We start from the raw sequence: 20,206 nt of genomic DNA, 5'->3' as shown, positions 1-20,206 counted from the left end.
TAGAGTTTCAGTTTATTAGTTTATTCATATGGCCGTGCTAAGCACAGTAGTAAAAGTAGTCATACCAGAACTTTTGAACAAAACTGAGTTATTAGAACCAAGTTGTTCTCTGTTTCGTATTTTACATTTTAAATAAAATGTTTAAGGGTCATTTGATCAAGAACTTGAAAAAAGAAACAGAAAAAAAAATCTGAATCAAATATATGGAAGAGCCAAACTCTAAAACACAATATCTCAGCTTGAGCCCAACTTCAAATTCCACTTTTTTGCTTAGCACGGCGGTATACAGGGTGCGTCAAAAAAAAAAAGAATATCGGACGAAAATTGTATCATCGAATGGAAGAAAGGTAATTTCATTTTAATAAGTGCCCAATTTATTTTTGTCTCTCACTTTACTAGGAAATGGTTTACAATATATTTCATAGTTAATGTTTTTTTTCGGTTTTCTTACAATTTTAAATAAAATACTTGCTATTTTAAGTTGTTTAACCAAGTAGAACTACAGTTCGTTTGCTTGTTGTGCCCCGGGAAACAGTATTTGAAATGGTATGTCGTTTCGAGTGGCTTGGAAATGATCGTCGATGTCCGGAAAGTTGACTAAATGAACAATGAACATTTGAGTTAATCGTCAGGTAATCCAAAAATGAGTTCAATGAAATCCTTGGGCTTCCACGAGAGCAGTCGTTCATAAGATGAGAATTTGTGACCGATAAGTGCGACTAAGGGAAAAAAAAAGCTCAAACAGAAGTTTTACGAGTTCCAAAAAGTTCAGGCAATTGTTCTCCAAAGATGCCAAAAACGTTTGAGATGGGCCGCAACGCCACGCTGAAAGATTCAACCAGCTCATACCCCCCAGAACAATAAGAATTGGTCTGTAGCTAAGCACCTTAAAAAATGTTAAATATCGCCAAAATCCGAACTCAGCCTTGGTCTTTGATGGAATCAGCACAAGCAAAAAAAATCTCTAGCTTTTTGTGGATAAGGGTTGTAAAAAGAATCCAAATGTGAACCAGAATGACATTTTATAAGCTGTAGGCCTAAGAGCACTTCAGCAATGTGAACTGGACGCTTGACTCCACGCCGATTCATATGGGCAAAAGCACTTGGTTTGCTTTTGGTTTGCAAGGCGCATTTTTTTGACATGATATTATCTTTTGAGTGAACGCTCTACTCGCTAAACCTCAATCCCATTTATTACTCTGTATGGCCTATTTAGGAGTCGAATGTCTATCCTAAACTACACGTAAGTTAGAACTCTCTAAACCAATTGCTTTATAGGGAATATGATTGATTAAAGGACTTGTGGCCCTTGAATGAAAAATTCAATAAGCAGTTGTTGCATCCCTGTATTGCTGCAAAAGGCTGCTAGTTTGAAACCAATTAAATTTATTGATTGCTAAAGATCTACTCGTATTATTTTTTGTATTTTGTTAATTTATTCATTTTTAATAACGTTGCATGGAAAATTGCTTGCCCGGGGTTTTTTTTTTTTTTTTTTTTTTGCTGCACCCTGTACATTTGATTCACACAGTCAGCAGAAACATAGTTTTGTGGTTGATGTTATGCTTGTTTGTTTCATGAAGAAGGAAAATAAATTCTTCACTAAGGTTATTGGTTTAAGCTTTCTTGCAAAAAGTATTGTTAAACGTTTTTTGATCTATATGCAAATTATATTATCATACAAAAACTTGTAGTAAGATTAGACAGTATTTTAATATAAAACGGGGGCGAGGGGGAATTGCATCAGAATTTAACTTTTGATACGGGTCTCATGTCCCCTAACTTATATTTAGGGAAATAGTCTCCATTGAAGTACAATTCCAAAAGTTTGAACAAACAACAACAAAAAGTTTGAAATTCGTACGTTCAATATTTACCGAAATATAAATCGCAGCGTTTTGTGACTTACACCACTTTTCACTCACCGTCAATAACACTTTTTGTAGGAAAATTTAGCAGTGAACATGTGGTAACACATAAATTATACGTGTGCATAGAGTGTGGTTTTTAAAATTTTGTTCGAGATTTTGTCGTGTGGTTTTACGTTTCACGGCATAGCATTTGCATTTGTTTTTGAATAGCAATGAAAAATATGAATTATTTGTTTTTCTTACTGTGACGACCTGTCATTCTTTTGAAAGGGCGGTAAGTTCCAATCTTATCTTTTTGCATGGTCCCTTAAAACTTTAAACTGAAATATTTCCCTGAGTTTTGGTCACATAAATGTCAAGTTTTTTGTGTTAGTAATATCTTTCAAAGGAGATTATTTCCCTAAATATAAATTAGGGGACCAGGGGCCCGTATATGAAGTTAAATTTTATATTTTTGAATTATTTTTATTTTTGAATTGGACGAATTTGAAACAATTTTCAATTTTTCTCTTAATAAATAGTAATAATCATTTTGTCTTTCATAAATTCTACAGCAGGTAATATATATATATATATATATATATATATATATATATATATATATATATATATATATATATATATATATATATATATATATTACCTGCTGTACAATTTATGAAGGACAAAATGATTATTACTATTCATTAAGAGAAAAATTGAAAATTGTTTCAAATTTCCAACGGTAAAATTAACAAAGGGAAACAATTTTAATAATTTTTATTATAATTCGTGATGTTTTTGCACGAATAACTTAATTAAAAGCAGATTATTCATTTCTGTTTTGCATCCAGTGATAAAGAAAAAACTAGCAATGAGCTCACTAATGAATTCAGTTTCGTAATAGGTTAAATAAAGATCAATTGAGGCAGTCAGAAGCAAAGGGATGTAAGTGGCAAAATTAAAAATTTGGAAATAACCAGTACACATGGTAAGGGAACCTCTCCTCTGTCTTGGGGCAAGAGATGGTACTAGTAGCCCTGGTAGTTGCTGCTATACAGCATGATTTAGAAAAAAAATTCAATGAAAGCCTACTTAATTTGACGCGTTTTACTCAAAACTTGAAAGTATCCACTTAAATCCCTTTGCTTCACACTACCTCAATTATAATTATATTTTTAATTAGAAGTAATAAGATGCACAATACTAGATATTTTATTCTCGTACCAATTTCACTTGATACCACGTTTTGTTTTTCTTTCTTTCTGATAATGTAATGAGATAAGCTTTAAAATTACAAAACTAATTTATAGCTGTTAGCACGATAGCATATTTCTTTCTTTTAACTAATAATTATGTATCTGTGCCATTCTACTTTGAGAAAGTAAAGAGTAGTATCTGAAAATACTTATTTTTTTTAAATTTTTTACTAATTAATTAATTGATTACTTTATTTATTTTCGCATTTTGGTCATCTATTAGATTTTGCGTTCACGACAAAATGACCCTACGCTCCGTCTTCTCGAATGCACTTGAACGAGTTATGTTTAGCGCGGATGATTGGTGAACTCATTCCCGTTTTGTACATAAAACAGATTTTACTTTGAAGGACAATTAAATGTGCAAAAATACCTTTTTTCTTGTCCTCTGCGCTTCACCTTTCAGCTGCTACTCTTGTTATTCTTAAACGTTAAAAACCACTGCTTTTATAGCGAAATGCTATGATTATAAGTTTTCTTCCGAAAACATCGAAATATAATCGTTTGATGCCACGCGACGAAGGCGGAGCCAAGGGCCTTCTCCTGGTAAACGGACAGTACTTAAGCTTTGTTGATCAAACTTGATTACTTGATTTCCGCAAAAAATGAATCACGCAAAAAAGCATCGAATTCCAACATTTCCCTGCTGTTTGTATGGAATCCAAAACGGAGTTCTTCAAATATATCAAAAACTCATCTCTTCAGATACTGCCCTTTATCTTCCCACGACAATATTGTTTCCATTATGTATTATTTACCTAGGTATTTCTGTATTTCCATGAAAACCAATGTGACAAAAAATTTCGTATTTTCGTTTATGTATTTGCTTGGCAGGATTCATATTTCAAAATTTTGTAATAACACAATTACATACAAAATTTATAAAACACTGTGAAGTACTATTGAAGTCAGCGTAAAAACTATTTCATATTTTAAGTTTTTGCCCTTGTTGGGAAATATGCATTTTACGAAAATAATAACATCCTTACACTTAACTTTCCACGGCGATTCGCAAAATGTAATTTCTATTAATGAATAGTTTTTAGTTATTTTAAATATAGGTATACTAGAAACTGGTTTTTATCTTCTGCATTTTTAGGCATAATTATGAACATAAGCAACACGTGGTTAAAACGATCATCTGATTTCGTAGCTGTATAAAATAAAGGTATCAGTCGACAGAGCTAGTGAACTGTCGTCAAATATTAAATTCGAAATAATGTAACATAGAATGTTGTCTTTGTCAGAGTGCAATGAAATGTTTCGCTAATTTTTACTACATAATTTGCTGATATCATTGCACATGTTACCTAAAGGATACTATAATGCTCCTAACCACTTTATTTATATCAATCTGAAGTGACTTCAACAACTTATGTTTTATGAGTGAAATACTTTTCTAACAATGTTTGGCATTAAAAGTGAAACTTTCATGCAGCATTTCCCATAAATTTTCTTTCTGAGGTAATTGTGTGTTTTTCATTCAAACAGAAAACTATCAATTTTTATTTTAAAGATTTTTAACGAAGTATACGATTATGTTTAATATATGTTTTGAGCAAAAGTGATTTGGGTAAACATTAAAAATCCAACTGAATTTTAGCAAATTTCTGTGTTTGTGCGAGCTAGTTTTAAGTCCATTAACGTGTACAATAACAACAAAGGGGAAGTTTTGCTTTTCACATTCATTTATTTATTTATTTTTAAAAATTTCTGCTATGTATCAAAAAATCAAAGAATTAAGCTTTACATTTTTGTTTTTTATTTTTTAAAAACATAAATGCATTTATAAATATTTATCTAGTTGATGATGAATTCTCACGAATAATATATGTCTTTTCGTATAGCGAAAAGATATCATTGATAATCCGCTCGTGGAGAAAATTCCATTTTCTCCGAAAATTAAAATTATTTTCACCACGCATTAAATTATGTAAATTTCATTCAATAGAGCTTTCTGATAGTCATGAAACTCATTGTCTGCTGATTTTATATTTATATTTTTTCAACAAACAGCAGTAACTTACATTTCGGTTCTTGGTCTCATTTTTTGCGGCATTTCAATTTGATTTAAATATTTATAAGAACTTTTGTGAAACTGCTATATGTAGAAATATCGAACTGATAATTGATTAATTACCTCAAATACTAAAAAGATATATGTTCATTATACTTTTATCACGCTTTTAAAAACTTTTGCAATTCACAACAAAAGTGCTTTTATAATCCTGATCCTATGAAAAACAATACTTCATCAACGCAAGTTTTAAAAAAATAAATCCGGTAGTGACATTGTTTTGCTTAACAAATACAGTTTTAGTGAATATGTGTCGCATATAGAAATGACAAAAAAAAAAAAAAAAAAGATTTCACCAATTTTCTAAGGTAGATGTGAATCACGGATGCTAAAATTACAATTCTAAAGAGTGATTTCCATTCAGGAAGTAATTTGTTTAATCCTTGACTGTTTCAGTAAAAAGTTGAAATAAACAAACCAAAATTAGCTCATCTCTATAACGCGCATGTTATCTCCATACCCCTTATATACCCTTTGCTACTACACCCGTTACGAAAACAGTTCCACGGACTATCCCAAATCTGCGTGAGATTGATGGAAATTTATTTTTACTTGGAGGTCGAGGATTAAGAAGCCCTTCTGTGAAGAATCCAAAATACAATGTAAAACAAAAGCAATACGTTCATAAAAAAAAAGTAACGTACTTAATAACTGGATATACTACCATTCAAACACGTGTTTTAAGAGGAATGAATGAAAACCACTACTTATTAATTATGTTCACAGATAAATCACCTAACAAAGTTGTATTTTACTAACTTCCGAAAATTGCCCATCAACTTCAGGAGCTTGATCAAAACTCCGTTTTAATCATTTCCAAACGTAATATGTATCTGCGTAATATGTATTACCCTGTATAAACAGCAGCGTACAACACCCCTTCCGCAAGTTATATATACCATTTAATATATATATATATATATATATATATATATATATATATATATATATATCGTAAGGTGTTTTTTCATGTTCTTCCGCTTTTTTCTCTCTCTTTGCAGTAAATCAGCATTTTTAGTTTTGGTATTTGTTTTCTTAAATGTACAAAACGCATAAGATTTCATAATATGACCACTTATATATACATATATATTTTGTTTAGTGGATATTCATCTTGGGGATAATAAAGCGAAAGTTAAAATTTAACAGGTATTAATAAAACTTCCCTAAATGCTTCCGAATTCTTGATTAGAAAGAAGAGGTAGTTTTGTCCGTAGTAAAATATTAAAGTTCCACAAAACAAAACATCAATCAATGGAAAGCCACTTACGTGGGATAAGAACGTAGCAGTGGCAGAGGACAGTGATTAAGAGCCATGGCTTGAAGCAACGTGTATTTTCCATGGAGTTCGATGGGTTCGATGGCGCGTCTAGTTCAGAAGACTCCTGTGAACTGACTGAGACCTTGCTCCCCACTTTCCATTCTCTTCCGGTGGTACGGACGGGGGTGAACCGCGAGCTTTCGGCCAATGAAAACACAGTTCGAAAGGCGCGCGCACCTCAAACAAATGAAGCTCAGGGTTTGGGAGGCAAGGAATCCGAAAATTCCATCGGGGTGTCTGGAGGCGGAAGTCTTCCTGAGATTAGAAGTGGATGGAAGTTTTGCTGTGTTATGAATGGGATGGGGGGGGGGGGGCATTCGTTCTTCATGTTTGGTACGTTTGAGTAGGCATTTCCATCAAATGTTCTTGCGATAAAAATGTTTAAAATAAGATTTCCTTGTCTGATCTTTCGTTTTTTTCTTCAATATGATTTTTTCTCGTGAATTACTTCAACAGACATATTTTAAAGAAAATACTCACAATTGTTAAAGTCAATAACAAAACTCCACACTTACATAAACACAGTTTTTTGCAAGACTCACGTAAAGGAGGGGAAAACTTTCTATTGGGCTCGACCAAATTGTCATTTAAAACGATAAAATATGAATTAAATAATATAAAATATGATGTTTGAGGTTTTTTACAAAGGATTTAGTGTACAAAATTTATTTCACACACAATCTTGCGAAATAGAGTGCTTACAAAGTGACTGCAAAATTTCGATAGTTTTTGCATGTCTCATAGTTTTGTTTTGCTCAAAGAACCCTTTGAATCATTGGCAGGCATTGTAAGATTTGTTACTGTACGTCATATCGGTTTAAAAGTCCTTTTAAATCAACACTTACAAGATATTATTTTCAAAACAGTGAAAAGCATTGTTTCATTATGTGCTACTATTATTTCATTTTTTAAAAAAGGAAGTTCCCTCTCCTCACCCTGTACTTCTGAGCCTGTAAATTTGCTTTTTTTACACAGGGACTTATTCCGCAGTAAAGAAAACGGCTTTTGGGATAATGCGCATTGCACATCTAGCTGTATTCAAGTTTCCACAGCAATTGCAGCTGAACTGTCTGGTTTTTTTTTTCTTTTTAAATCTTAGAACAAAGGGACTCAGGTAGAAGTTTCGCTTCCTATGTCGGAGGTCGTGGGTTTGATTAACTACGGTGTCTTGGGTGATATTTCCTTTGTGTCTTGTGTTGCTTTATCAGTAAATAAACAAAGAAGTCTAATCTCTCGTGGTAATTGCACCCAATTTTTCCGCAGTGTTTAATAACAACGCACAAGTCAACAACAAATATTAGAACGTAATTTGTTGTTCGTAATGTTCTTCAGAAATGTGTTACAGAACGCAGCCTAAATATAAGATGCGCAGTACCGACACTTTTTCAATGTTTCTTAACTAAAAATTAGAAATTCTGTGTCCTCGTCTGCATTCCAGGAAATAAGTTTGAAAAGATGTAAAATCATGCATAAAGGCAATTCTACGAAAAGTGGTCCTGACACACCAAAAATTCTTTTTCAATAATATATAAACAAACCTTATTTTTTGACAAAAAATATCTGTTCTTCGATTCTAGCATCAATTTTGGGTTTAAAATATTTTTAAATCAGATTTTAACCTCATTTGGTAAAATTTAGAAGACGTAAACAAAAATGCATTGTTAGTGAAATAAATGTAAGGGCCATTGTTCTACTTAATCATCAGTTGTTTTTTGAAAAAAACTTAGCAAATATCATGAACACAAATACTTCACTAGAATTTTGTGTAATTTTTTCAATAAATACTTTTAAGAAGTTTTTTACCCCCCAAAATATGCAGGTCACTTTTTGTTGGTCACACACGTAACGCAAAAGAAAAAAAAAGTTTTCCTCCAAGGTCACGTTGTGGGATTAGAAGAAAAATATCTCATATCATAAATTAACTTGATACATAATACCTGTAACCAGACTTTCATCTTCAAACATTCGGCAGAAAATTTTAACGAGACTTTTCAAAGATCTCACGCACGTAACGCTCCTGAATGGTTTTCATTTATTTGAATATAATGGAAAAAAAGTACTTTACATAATTCAACTAAAAATGTTGTGGCCTAAATCCAAGACTCAATGAGGGTTAAAAAATAATGATAATAATAAAAAATAATGAATAAACAAAAAGAATGCATTAAGAATTGTTTTTCATACAGGAAGATCAATTTAAACTTAAGCATTTGCTATCTGCATACTTTAAGATCAAAAGTACAATGGACTATGAGTTCTGAGAAAATGGTTTCTGAGAAAAAGTGAATAAATTGTACGGACGATTAAAAACATTCCAAATTTTTTAAACCACATATGCATAGGTTAGAAGTTTGATTCAGTTTTTAAGCTTGACATTTGATATTTAATTCGTATACAAATAAAAATTAATGTCATCATCATTCTTTGTTTTGTGAAATTATCCTTTCATTTTAAGTATTTACTAGCTACGTTGCCCGGCGTTGCACGGTCTACCTCGAAAGTAATATTTGCGTCAAGTGGCGTGTTTTCAACAATAAGGCTTAAATAAAAGAAAAAATAACTTTAGGTTTCCCGTCAATGTGTAGGAATGAGCAATTTTATTCCTCAAAATTTAACTATAAAGAAGTCTTTGGCTTTTTTTTTTAAATTAAAAAAAAATGTTATCATTGTTACTGATAGGCCTCACTATCCCCGTTTTACGGATTTTCTGGAAAAACCCTTTTAAGTGGTCGACCATCCCCATAGGTGGCAAAAGTACCCCTATTAGAATTCTTGAGCATCAAAAGACGGACCTCTGTGCCAAATTTGGCAAAGATCCGATGCAATCTGAACTTGAATATTGAAAACCCTCGTCGGGGGGGGGGGTCAAAGCCCAGGAGGAAAAAATCTCCATGTGAGCTCCTGATAACCAAAGAACCCCTGTCCTCAATTTGGCAAAGATCCGACGTAAACTGGATTTTTATTAGGAACTCCTCTTCAACTCTTGCACGCGGTCACACACGTAACAACGCCCTAATGTCACACGCGTAACGCTAATAAAATATTTTTTGTTGCTATTGAACGAACTTTAGGGGAAAAAATTGTGGAATACTTACTCAGTATACTTAGACACATGCATAAAAATACTATTCATTTACCTTTTAAAACTTCACAGGAAATTACAAAATAGTATGAGGTATAGCAAATTTTCAGATTTTTAGAGTCACACACGTAACGCTTCATTTAAAATTTTATTTAAAAAGAGCTAGAATTGCCCTACGGAAGTAAAACTGCCATCTAAAACTTATTACATATTTTCTGATTATCCAGTAGAAACTGCTAAGAAATATTTTTAAAGTATCATATTGGTTTTTATTGTTATTTGCAACGAAATGGTGTCAAAAAGTCACACACGGAATGCTGAAATGGCCCATAAGTGAAATCATAAAAAACAAATAAATCAAATGTTCTACGTTAGAAAATAAATTTAAGCAACCATTTTCATTTCAGAAAAAAAAAAAACATATTTTACGTGTCAAAAATGTATGCATGCTCATAATACTTCGCTTAAAAAATAAATAAATAATTGATATCGATAAACTGTGCCCACATTTGTTTACTCTTATTGTTTGCATGTGCACATTAATTAACTTTATTTCTTTTCTATTATTATTAATATAATTCATTACTAAAATCATTAATTAATGCGTAAATACTCTAATGTATTTACTAAAAGGGCGTGAATATACAATCGGACATATTGTCGTATCTGATGCGGCTCCAGGCACAATAAGAGTCTGCCTAATTCGTCCAACAGAAATTTCGTGGAATATAGACCTCAACTTTAGGAAAGTTAGCCCAGTCTCTCAGATTCTGTCATTATAGTCGCACAAACTTTAACGCATATGCAAAGCACTTATTCTGCTAGAAAAACAACTGATAATCTCAAACTTTTGCCATATTCTTGGAGTTGCAATCTTTCCGGAACATTAGTAAACATTTTGGAGGTTTTTTTTTTTTTTTTTTTTTTTACATTAAGAGTTAAGGATTTTTTTTCTTAATACTTAATAAGCCTACATCCTGCTCTTTTTGTGTCCAAGCTGAGCTATGTTCACACACCTATATTTCCTGCACTGGAAATCAATGCAAATATATCAATGGAAATGCACACTGCTATTCAAATACATCTGCTTCTGAAAGCTTTCTAGACAGCAGTAAAGTAAAATTTCAAGAGGTACTGCCCGTCTGTAAATTTAACAAGATTTCAGAATACCACACATAAATAATTTATTTTGCATTTGAAAACTCAAGAGGATGCATCACTTTTTCACACTTCATTTTCTTTCTTTTTTTTTTCTTTTAATGTTCACTTAATCGGTTCACTATTTCGCCATAAATATAATAAAATTTGCTGAAACAGAAAGCATAAGAGAATTATCTATATTTATCAAATAGAAATAACTATACAGTAACTATAAATGAATAATTAAGCATTTAACACATAAAAGTGCAGATTTTTGAAAAACATTTTACATTTTGTTTCAGAAATCAGTGTTTTTACTTTGTTGATTTCATGTTTTTAATGACATGTTTTAATATTTTTCTCTAATGTCGTATGCGGTTTTTACTAACATAAAAATAACCGAATTGATTCGTTTCTCAGTGTAAAATGTTTAGTTTACCAATTTAGCTAAACCGGAAAAAATCACGAAAATTCCAAGTAAGGGTCAACTAATTTTCTTTATCGAGGTACATTCAAAATTTAAACGTATACAAAACTGCTTTAATGAAGTAATATTATATACTTTAAGGAAAAATCTAACAAAAATTATAAACACACTTTGGAATAGTTAATTCAGTTTACGTCTAGCCAATTGTAACAATTGGCTTTAATTTTTTTTTTTAAATTATTGCTTAAGTATTTCCTATCTTAGTGAAAATGCATGATTTGGGTAAAATTTGTACACATTGAATTTAACACAGATTTTTACGTTTGAAATGCATATTCACAAAAACTGGGTTGAAAATGCGTTAATTACGTTATTACTGTAAGTAAAAAAAAATTTTTTTCGATTATAAAAGTAGGTTGTGTACTTCATTTACTTTCCGTTTCTAAAAATTTGTGCCTGCAATATTCATATGGATGTAAGCCAACTCTTTTGTAAGTAGAACATTTTTTTTTTTTTTGCAAAATCAGAAATTTCGGTTTCCTATATCTTAACTAAAATCCGTTTCCCTCTATCTCTAATTGCATTTCTTCTCAAAGCTGTTTTCTTAAAAAAAACAGTTCTCCATTACTTCAAAAATATGTTTAATTGAGTTTGCGTCTAGTCAAGCAGGGAAACTGCAAGGATTTCAGTGGCTATTTTTTCCCTGCTGTTGTTATTGTCGGAAGATAAATACTAGTTACCATAGAGATGCCTCGATTTTTATAAATGGAAATGCATTCCCAATACATTTACATCAAACTTGGACCAAAGCCATGGGGTGCAGATCCTCAATAGAAGATGGTTGAGGTTTTTTTTTCTTCCTTTTTTTCATTCAGAATGAATGAATTTATCTTGTCTTTAAAGGGTTTCAACAAGTTAATCGACTTGAACATTCATTATGTAAGAAATATTTCATACTGTTATGAGCTTGAAGCATGAATATGTTTGTCGATGTTAAGGATGAACATTTGAAACCTATTCAGTGAAAAATAGTTTAAAAATGCACAACAACAATAACAAGAAGGATGAGTTTATTTTTCTCTATGTTGTTGAGACAAAACTGTTTTTATTGTAAAAACATACTATTGTTAAGAACATATTCAAACTAATGCAGACTGCTGAGACTTTATGTCTTGGAGTCAATAGAAATATCTATAAATAGTCTAAAAACCGAAAAAACTGATCATGAAATTCGATCCGTCTGATTTTAGGCTTCATAACACTTTGTGATCATTATTTCAGAAAAATCTAAAAGAAAAATTTTAGTATGTTTCCCTTTGGTGTTATGAAATTGCGGTATCAGTAATTTACTGGGTCATTATCAAATACGTATATGTATATGAAGCTGCATGTAGCATGAAGGAATGATCCGAATAAAACAGAAAATGGAACACTTACTATTCAGGAAGAGCGAAAAAAATGGAAGCATTAAAAAATTAACAGATGGGGCTTTTGAATGTATAATGAGTTATACAGAAACAAATAGTTACAAAATAAAATGCATGGCATACTTAATTCATTGAAAAATGTTAAAGACAGATTACACTTGAGCATGGTGATGCAAATGAAGCTCCAGTTCCACATGTCCATTCAGTCGTGTGCAGGTAAACGACAGTAGAAGAAGAAGAATCTGCAGAAATTAGTTTTCGAGATATTTGAAGACACGTGTGGTGTATTCAATACTAACAATAGGAAAATGTTAGAATTAGACGTTTTTTTTTCGCGCCTATTTGTTTTAGCGGAAAACAAATAAGCGAGCTTGTACAATAAAGATAACGTATAATAGATGACAAAAATGCAAAGAAATGAAAAATTTGCAGTTGCTGCCCTTTACCTGCTCACGGCAGTATTGAGCTGGAAGACACAATCCAGGCAATGCGCGGTGTGTTCAACTGCAAAATGTAATGCATCAGAAGTGATGTTATGCTCATGTTATTTTCCTTGATCATTTAGGTCATTGATATTAGCGATATCTTTACACTACACAGTAGATTTAAGTACCACCAAGGCCAAAACCACATAGCGTTAGATCATGGGACAGAGGAGGTCATGCCATATGAGAGTACTTGCTTATTACCCCATCATAAGTAAGATGCCGCCATTGCAACTCTTGTACTGCTCCTCTAGTATAAGATGGGACTCCATCTCGCATAAAAAATCTATAGGAACTATACGAATTTTTGCAACATGTACTCATGTATAGTGTTGCGTTGTGCAATAACAGAAGATGTTACAGGTTCATGTCTTCCATAACCCCTTTAAAAAATGAGAACCAAGAATGACATTTGAGAGTAAGAACAGACCAGAAATAAGTGCTTCTTGATTTTGCTCTTGATTTTACTCATCACCTGTTGTTGGAGACAACAAAGCCAGTCAACTATTGGCGAATGTATCAACTTTTTTTAATAATTTCATTCTTCTTCCATCTTCTTGATTAGTGAACGAACCAAGCTTTGTTTTATTGAACCACACAAATACAGTAATAGTGAAAAAAAATAGCTAGGTAACAATCGAAAGACTATACTGAGAGTTTTTTGACGCATAAATTATTTGTCTTGTTCGCTTGTTATCGAAGTATAGGGTTTTAAAGTCTACAAAAAGAGGAAGAAAAGTGTCCAAATTCAAAGACTTGGAGATACATAGACTTCACCGTCTGCATGTAGCAGAACATCTATCTTCAAAGCGTATGAAATGTATCTTCCATTTCTTATCAAAACTGGCTAAGTCTGGTGAATTTTCTTAACATTTTAGCAGACTTTAAAACCTCATATTTTGATAACGGGGATACGAGGAAAAACTATTTATCTGTCCAAAAACATGTTTTACAATATCTTTCGATTTCTACTTTTTTAGATTTTTTTTTCCATTCTTACACTATCGTATGGTTTCCTGTTGAGATTTATGGCATTGAAATATACAATTGTGTGCTGTATTTGAATATTTCAATCTCTTATATCTTAAAATTGGTTAGGTTGCGTCGAAAATTAGACCCCCCCCCCCTTTTTTTTTTGTTCGTTTTATTTATTTTTTTCTTTTTATTTATTTATTTATTTTTTTTTTTTGGCGACAATTTCAATCAGATTGGGACTTAATTGACGAAATTCTTTATAAAACGAACGAAATTATTTATAAAACGAACGATTTTTTGAATGCGATTTTCATGCGGTCTGCACAATCAATGGTGTTTTTAGAAGAGTGTAGGTTCAGGTAAAGCTTCGAGCTCGGAGACTCTTCGTCGGATATTCCTGGGACTTCAAATCCTAAAACGAAGTTTTCGAAGATGTTTAATGATAGGTGGAGAGAGGAGGATTGAGGGTGCTAACTAATTTTTCGAAAATGTTGTAAAGAAATCTCAATTCTTAGCTTATTTCATTGTAGTTAGGAGAATGGATGGTGGTTCGGGAATCTTCCCACACATATTTTTAAAAAGTCCTAAAAGCGCAATAGTAGGTTGTCTTTGATGAAGTTAAGAGAAGGGCTGGAGAATGGACACTCTCTGCTAGAAAGTTTTCGAAATTGAAGTTCGAAACACGAAATTTTAGATAATGTTAGGGACAGGTAAATTCGTGAACTCTGTAGCCGATTTTTTTTTAGAATTTGAAATCCCTAAACTGAAATTTCAGATAATTTTAAAGGACGCTAATGGAGTGAGGAGGGTTCTGGTCCAGAGGGAAGGGCTGCAACCCCATAACCCCTCTCAGGGTTCGCCCTTGTAATTGACCAAACAGGGATATGAAATATATTTTTTAAAAGAAATGTTCCTTATTAATGCAGATATTTATAGTTATGCTATGTTTTTTAAAGGGACAATGTATTTGTTTTAAGGTTAGCAAATAGAAAATGTTATTCAAATGCTATTGCTAGGCTTTTTTTTTTTTGTAACAATTTTCAGCATTAGTTTACCATACTTTTTATAATATCATCTATAGGTGCTTTGCTGAAGTTCTTTTTTTCAAGATTTTATCTCTAACACATGATGTATTTTCATATAACACTTTTAATAAAGCAAACTTTTTGAACAGATAACAGCATGAAACCAAGATATCGCGTGCACTTGCACTGTTAAGGAGAACGCTATGCGTGCTAAGAAACTCAAAAGAACCATTACTATAGTACAGAGAAACAGATTGGTTCTCTTTAAATGTTATTTTTTAAGGTTTTAAAGAACTTTCAATGTTTGAGCTGCAACACTGAAAAAGAACGACGACTCCTTTCTAGGGCAAAAATGTTATTTTTTATGTAAGTGGATTATTCACACAAATGAAAATTTAAAACATTTAAAAACGTGGTTTATTTTTGTTACTAATGAGACATTATTAATGAGAAACAAACGGACTTTTTGTCATTAGCATTTCCTAATTATTTTCTTGCGTCTGATCAGGTTACGTTTGTTTATAAAAAGCGGTATGCTTCAACGGAGTTTATTATTTGGTATATGCAGCAACCGAACTCTTTGGTAATTAATTGAGTTACATATAATAAATATAAGGAATTCAGTTACTACCATTACTTTTTAAAATACATCTCGAGAATTAAGCTTTGAGCAACCGAATTTAATAATGACTAATGTTGCTCTTTAGGAAGATACTATATGTTCTTAAAGAGGAGAAAGGGACATGGAGCACGTCGGGAAAAATCATATATTTTCATACCGTAAGCAAAATAAAAATTATAAAGATTCAAGCTAGATGTTTCAATGTGTTTCAATGTCTAGATGTTTTTTTCTGTTGCTAAATTTTCAATTACGAAGCGTGTTTTTTAAGTTAGATCCGTTTTGTTTTAGACACCAGTAGCTCTCGCGCATACCAAAACGAACACGTGCGTCGTGCACGGGCATGCCTTGGGAACAACTGTGCTCATTTTCAGCTCTGTAGCTAACCTGTACGGTTCTGCTCTACGCTTTCATAATGTTTAAGACTACCAACTTGCCCGCCGCATTTGAGATTCGCTTACTGTTACGCTTTTTGTCAGCAAGAAACCTGTCTGCTGTAGAAATTCATCGACATATTTGCAAAGATTTCGCTTCCACTGAAGCCATCAAATCGTCTGTAATCAAAGAAGTGCGAAAGGAGCGCTCCTCATCACGGACGTTGTTACGGCCATCTTTGCATTCTCTTATTGATAGACGCACTTTGCTTTCACTCAAAACAGTATCACCGTACACTTCGCAAATCTGTCGATAAATTTCTGCTGCAGTCATTTTACAACAGCTTAGCAAAATATAGCCAAATTAGGTGCCAACTCTGACTTTTAACCCATAAAGGTCACTAGTTTCTAGAAAGACTGACAGGTACATACACAAGGATGGATTTTGATTCTGTTATGATTAGTATCAACGGGACCAAAATTTCTAGAGCAAAACACCGGACAGAAAGAATTTCTCCGGAATATTCCAACTCTGAAAATAATCTGTCTCATGGTCAAACAAGTAATTATCAGAAGATTTCTGGACAGAAAGGAGTTGCGCGTTTTTACTTACATAATCAAGCTAACAAAGCATGTTAGAAACAAATCTAGTACAAAACAATTCATTTCGTTAATAATACAGAACAACTGAGAAGCATTTTTATCATGCAAAACATAGCTAATGTGCTCTTTTTTTATCATGCAAAAAAGAGCTAATGTGCGTTTTTTTATCATGCGAAAAAGAACTAATGTGCTCGAGTTAGATGCCTTAAATGTGCATTAATTCATATTGTGATACCTGATTCTCAGCTATTATATTTAAGTGAAATTTGAGTTCAAATGTCAGCGTAATTTCAGAATGCTGCCTAAGTGCTTCAAACAACGTCCGACACCTTAAAGTTAGTCTTTGGATTCTAAATAACATAATATCAACGTTGAAATGAAACTTTTTTAAGTATTTGGATTTTACTTTAGTATTGTAAATGTAATACTTTATATGTATTATATTGCAATGTATGTTAAAAAACAAAGACTAACCACGTATAATGAAATGCCCACGATACCGTATTTGAGTTAGAGCACTCTAAAAACAACTATTTCAAAAATGACGAAAAAGTACTTAAATTTAAACATATTGCTGAGTCAAAATGGCTCCGACTATGTGGTATTCAAATTTGAAACATTCAAATACTCATCAAATACTCGAATCAATGTGTGCTCATTTTTGAGGTATTTGTGTTCAATTTAGAATATATATAATAAATTTAAAATTGGTTATTAACCGAATTAAATACTCGTTTTTGACTATGAAATAATTCAGCAAATTATTTGAAAACATGGGTACTCATATTTAAACAAAAGCTTTCAAAAAAAATTTTGAAAGCATGAATGTACTCATTTTTGAAAACTGCATTTTTCTCAGTGCGTGCTAAGTCCAAATTTTTTGAGGAAAAAAGCTTTTTAAAGTTAGATCTGACTATATCATGTGTTTTGTTCTAGATGGATAAAAAAAGCTATCAGCAGCTGAAATTGATGTTGTCACTTTCGGCCGGAACTTTTGTTGCGTGATGAAAATTCACTTTTGTCGAGTCTGAAATCGTATAACGTAGTGAATTTTGTAGCTTTGAAACAGCTTGAAATTTTTTTTTTATGCTTTTAAGTATAGTAGTTTTTAGAGTGATTTTGAAATGCAGCAATCTAAATGCCGCCAATATATATTAAATAATCATATTCCGTAACTTACCATGTGGGGTGGCCAGACTACATATTTTTTGACATTACAGATAGCTTTGAATTTAAATTTTCAAATGTAGTATCCAAGGAGAGCAAGTGTACACTTCGTATAAATGTATTCAAGAGCACTATAACGGTTTTATTTCTTATACATAAAATGCTTGAAAAAAAAAAAAAAACTTTTGCTGAACAATGCCCCATTTGCAATGAATAAACACGAATCTTCTTTTTAAAATATCGTTTTGTTCCGCTTTTTAGACCTTGAGATATATTCCGTGCAAGGAACATTTGACCTAAAATTGTGCTCTAAATTCGAATGAAGAAGTCTAATTTTGTTTGTTGGAATAAGATAAAAGCTAATCTAAGGTGAAATTAACCATTTAAAACAGATATTACTTTTTTCTTGATCTTCTAATTAGATCTTCTAGAGCTTTTGAGAATCTTTAGCTTCAGCTAATTATCTTCAAAGCCTTCTTTTCTTAGAAGAAAGTTTTCTTCGGAAGAAATTGCACTTTGATTATTTGCTTGGTTTATTGAGCTCAATCTTCAGTAAACTAGACTGGAAAATACCTCATTTTGAATTTCTTATTGATAACGAAACTTTGTTCTTATGGCAGTAACGCAATAATTCGCATGTAAAATTAAACTACACTTGCATTAGCATGAATTGGGCACATGTTTTTTATTTAAGGTTTATTAAAACGTCTATAATTTTATATGTAATTGATTGAGTTGATAAATATTACTAAAATATATGCTTTGTTAATCGCGAAAATAACGCAAACATATGTTATAGACGGGTTGACGAGTAGTAAACTAAGACACAGAGCGTAGAAAAATAATACATTGCGTAAAGGACTAGGTAAGGACACCCAATTAGTAACGGACAGCTTTGTTTTGTATTTTTTAATATCAAGTTTAATCTCCAAGAACACAATTTGTAGATTCTCAGATAGCACCTTCCAAGAACACTACATTTTTCCAAACATACGCTGTTATCTACAGTGTGATTTATAATGTTTTTACTTCGCAGTCACCAATAGTGAACTTTCTTTGCCTGTAGGTTTTGAAGGGTTTCTTTCTTAAGGACCTGGCATTGCAGTTTTTTATCAGTTTGTAGTTCTATTGTACGTACTCATTCTTTAGCTTTGTTCTTATCATATACATATATTTTTTTCCCATTACTTAAGATACTTAAGATCCTTTCAAGCTAATGTACCCATAACTAGTCAAGTAAAAGTATGTATTTAGTTTACATGACCGTGATTAATTTTTTAGCCATTCTTACTCAAAATTATTGTTTATAATTGATTATAAAGCTTAAGCTAAATTTGGCAAACTATAAATAAAAAAGCAGCAGTAGAATAGTTCTATTTGTTTTATTAATTTATATATTTTTATTGTTGTTCGGACAAGCCTTCCAAAAGCGATTTATCAGTTATTCATTCTTTAAATTCTGATGTTGCTCGAATTGATAAGTCAAGAAATTAGATCGTATTGTAAGGCAAATAACTGGTTTAATATTGTTGCATACTTTTTTTTGTGTATTTCTAGAAAATAATTAAACTCATCTAGCATGACCTTTACTAGCGTTTAGTTTGCCTATAGCTAAATGAGTCTGGCCAAAACTAGTCAAACCAATGCATTCCAATTTATTTCAAAAAATGTTTAGAAATCATAGTTGTAAATTAATGAAAGTTTCACAAGTATAAAAGTATAATTTTTAGTTTAAACACCGTGAAAGTTCGTTTTCCCATTAACTAGAACAGCAACATGATAGTTGAAATACAATCCAATTTAAAAAAAAAAAAAAACCTTAACCATGCCCATAACTAGTCATTTGCGCCTGCATGTTTTATGGCTTTACGATGAGCCCCTGTTTTGTAATAAATAAAATTTGAGCTTTGGCATAGCATTCGTCTTATTCTTATGTTCTTATTATTTTTTCTAATGATTTTTTGATAATAATTATTATTTTGTGCTGTCAATAATAAATAAATACGTGAAATGTTAATTTTTGTATGTAACAGTTTATTTAAAATGTGCTTAAAGATAGGTATATATGGTGAATTCCAGCGGTAATGGAAGGAGAGTTTTACAAAAAAAATAATCGATGCATTTCTGTCTGTGAGCGTATCAAAATACATACTTTTCCAAAAACTGATGCATAGACTTTTATACACATCACGGTAAGTTGTTAAAAATGCCAAAGCCAAGAATGTTTTGTTAGTAACTTTTTATTTTAAATCAAATTTAAAAAACGGTAACGGAAGGAAGTTTTTGCGACATGATTTTCACGCTGTCATGTTCTCCCCAAAAGTTCAGCAAAACTATAAAAGGAAAAATTCTAAAAAAACTAGGGCACATACGAA

The 20,206-nt window shown here is 31.8% G+C and overlaps 1 protein-coding gene across 1 annotated transcript in view; it reads right to left on the bottom strand.

Moving 5' to 3' along the window:
- The window catches only part of LOC129231018 (uncharacterized), a 257,875-nt gene extending 251,305 nt beyond the window's left edge, over positions 1-6,570 (bottom strand). Inside the window, exon 1 of the mRNA XM_054865265.1 lies at positions 6,457-6,570. Within this exon, the coding sequence (XP_054721240.1) occupies positions 6,457-6,529 (73 nt within the window). The 5' untranslated portion in view covers positions 6,530-6,570. The remainder of the gene's footprint in view (positions 1-6,456) is intronic.
- Positions 6,571-20,206: the final 13,636 nt, after the last annotated feature.

The sequence above is a fragment of the Uloborus diversus genome, chromosome 10 (genome assembly GCF_026930045.1).
Source record: "Uloborus diversus isolate 005 chromosome 10, Udiv.v.3.1, whole genome shotgun sequence".
Classification (NCBI taxonomy): domain Eukaryota; kingdom Metazoa; phylum Arthropoda; class Arachnida; order Araneae; family Uloboridae; genus Uloborus; species Uloborus diversus.
The sequence above is the reverse complement of the archived record's forward strand: the minus strand, read 5'-3'. Positions and strand labels throughout refer to the sequence as shown.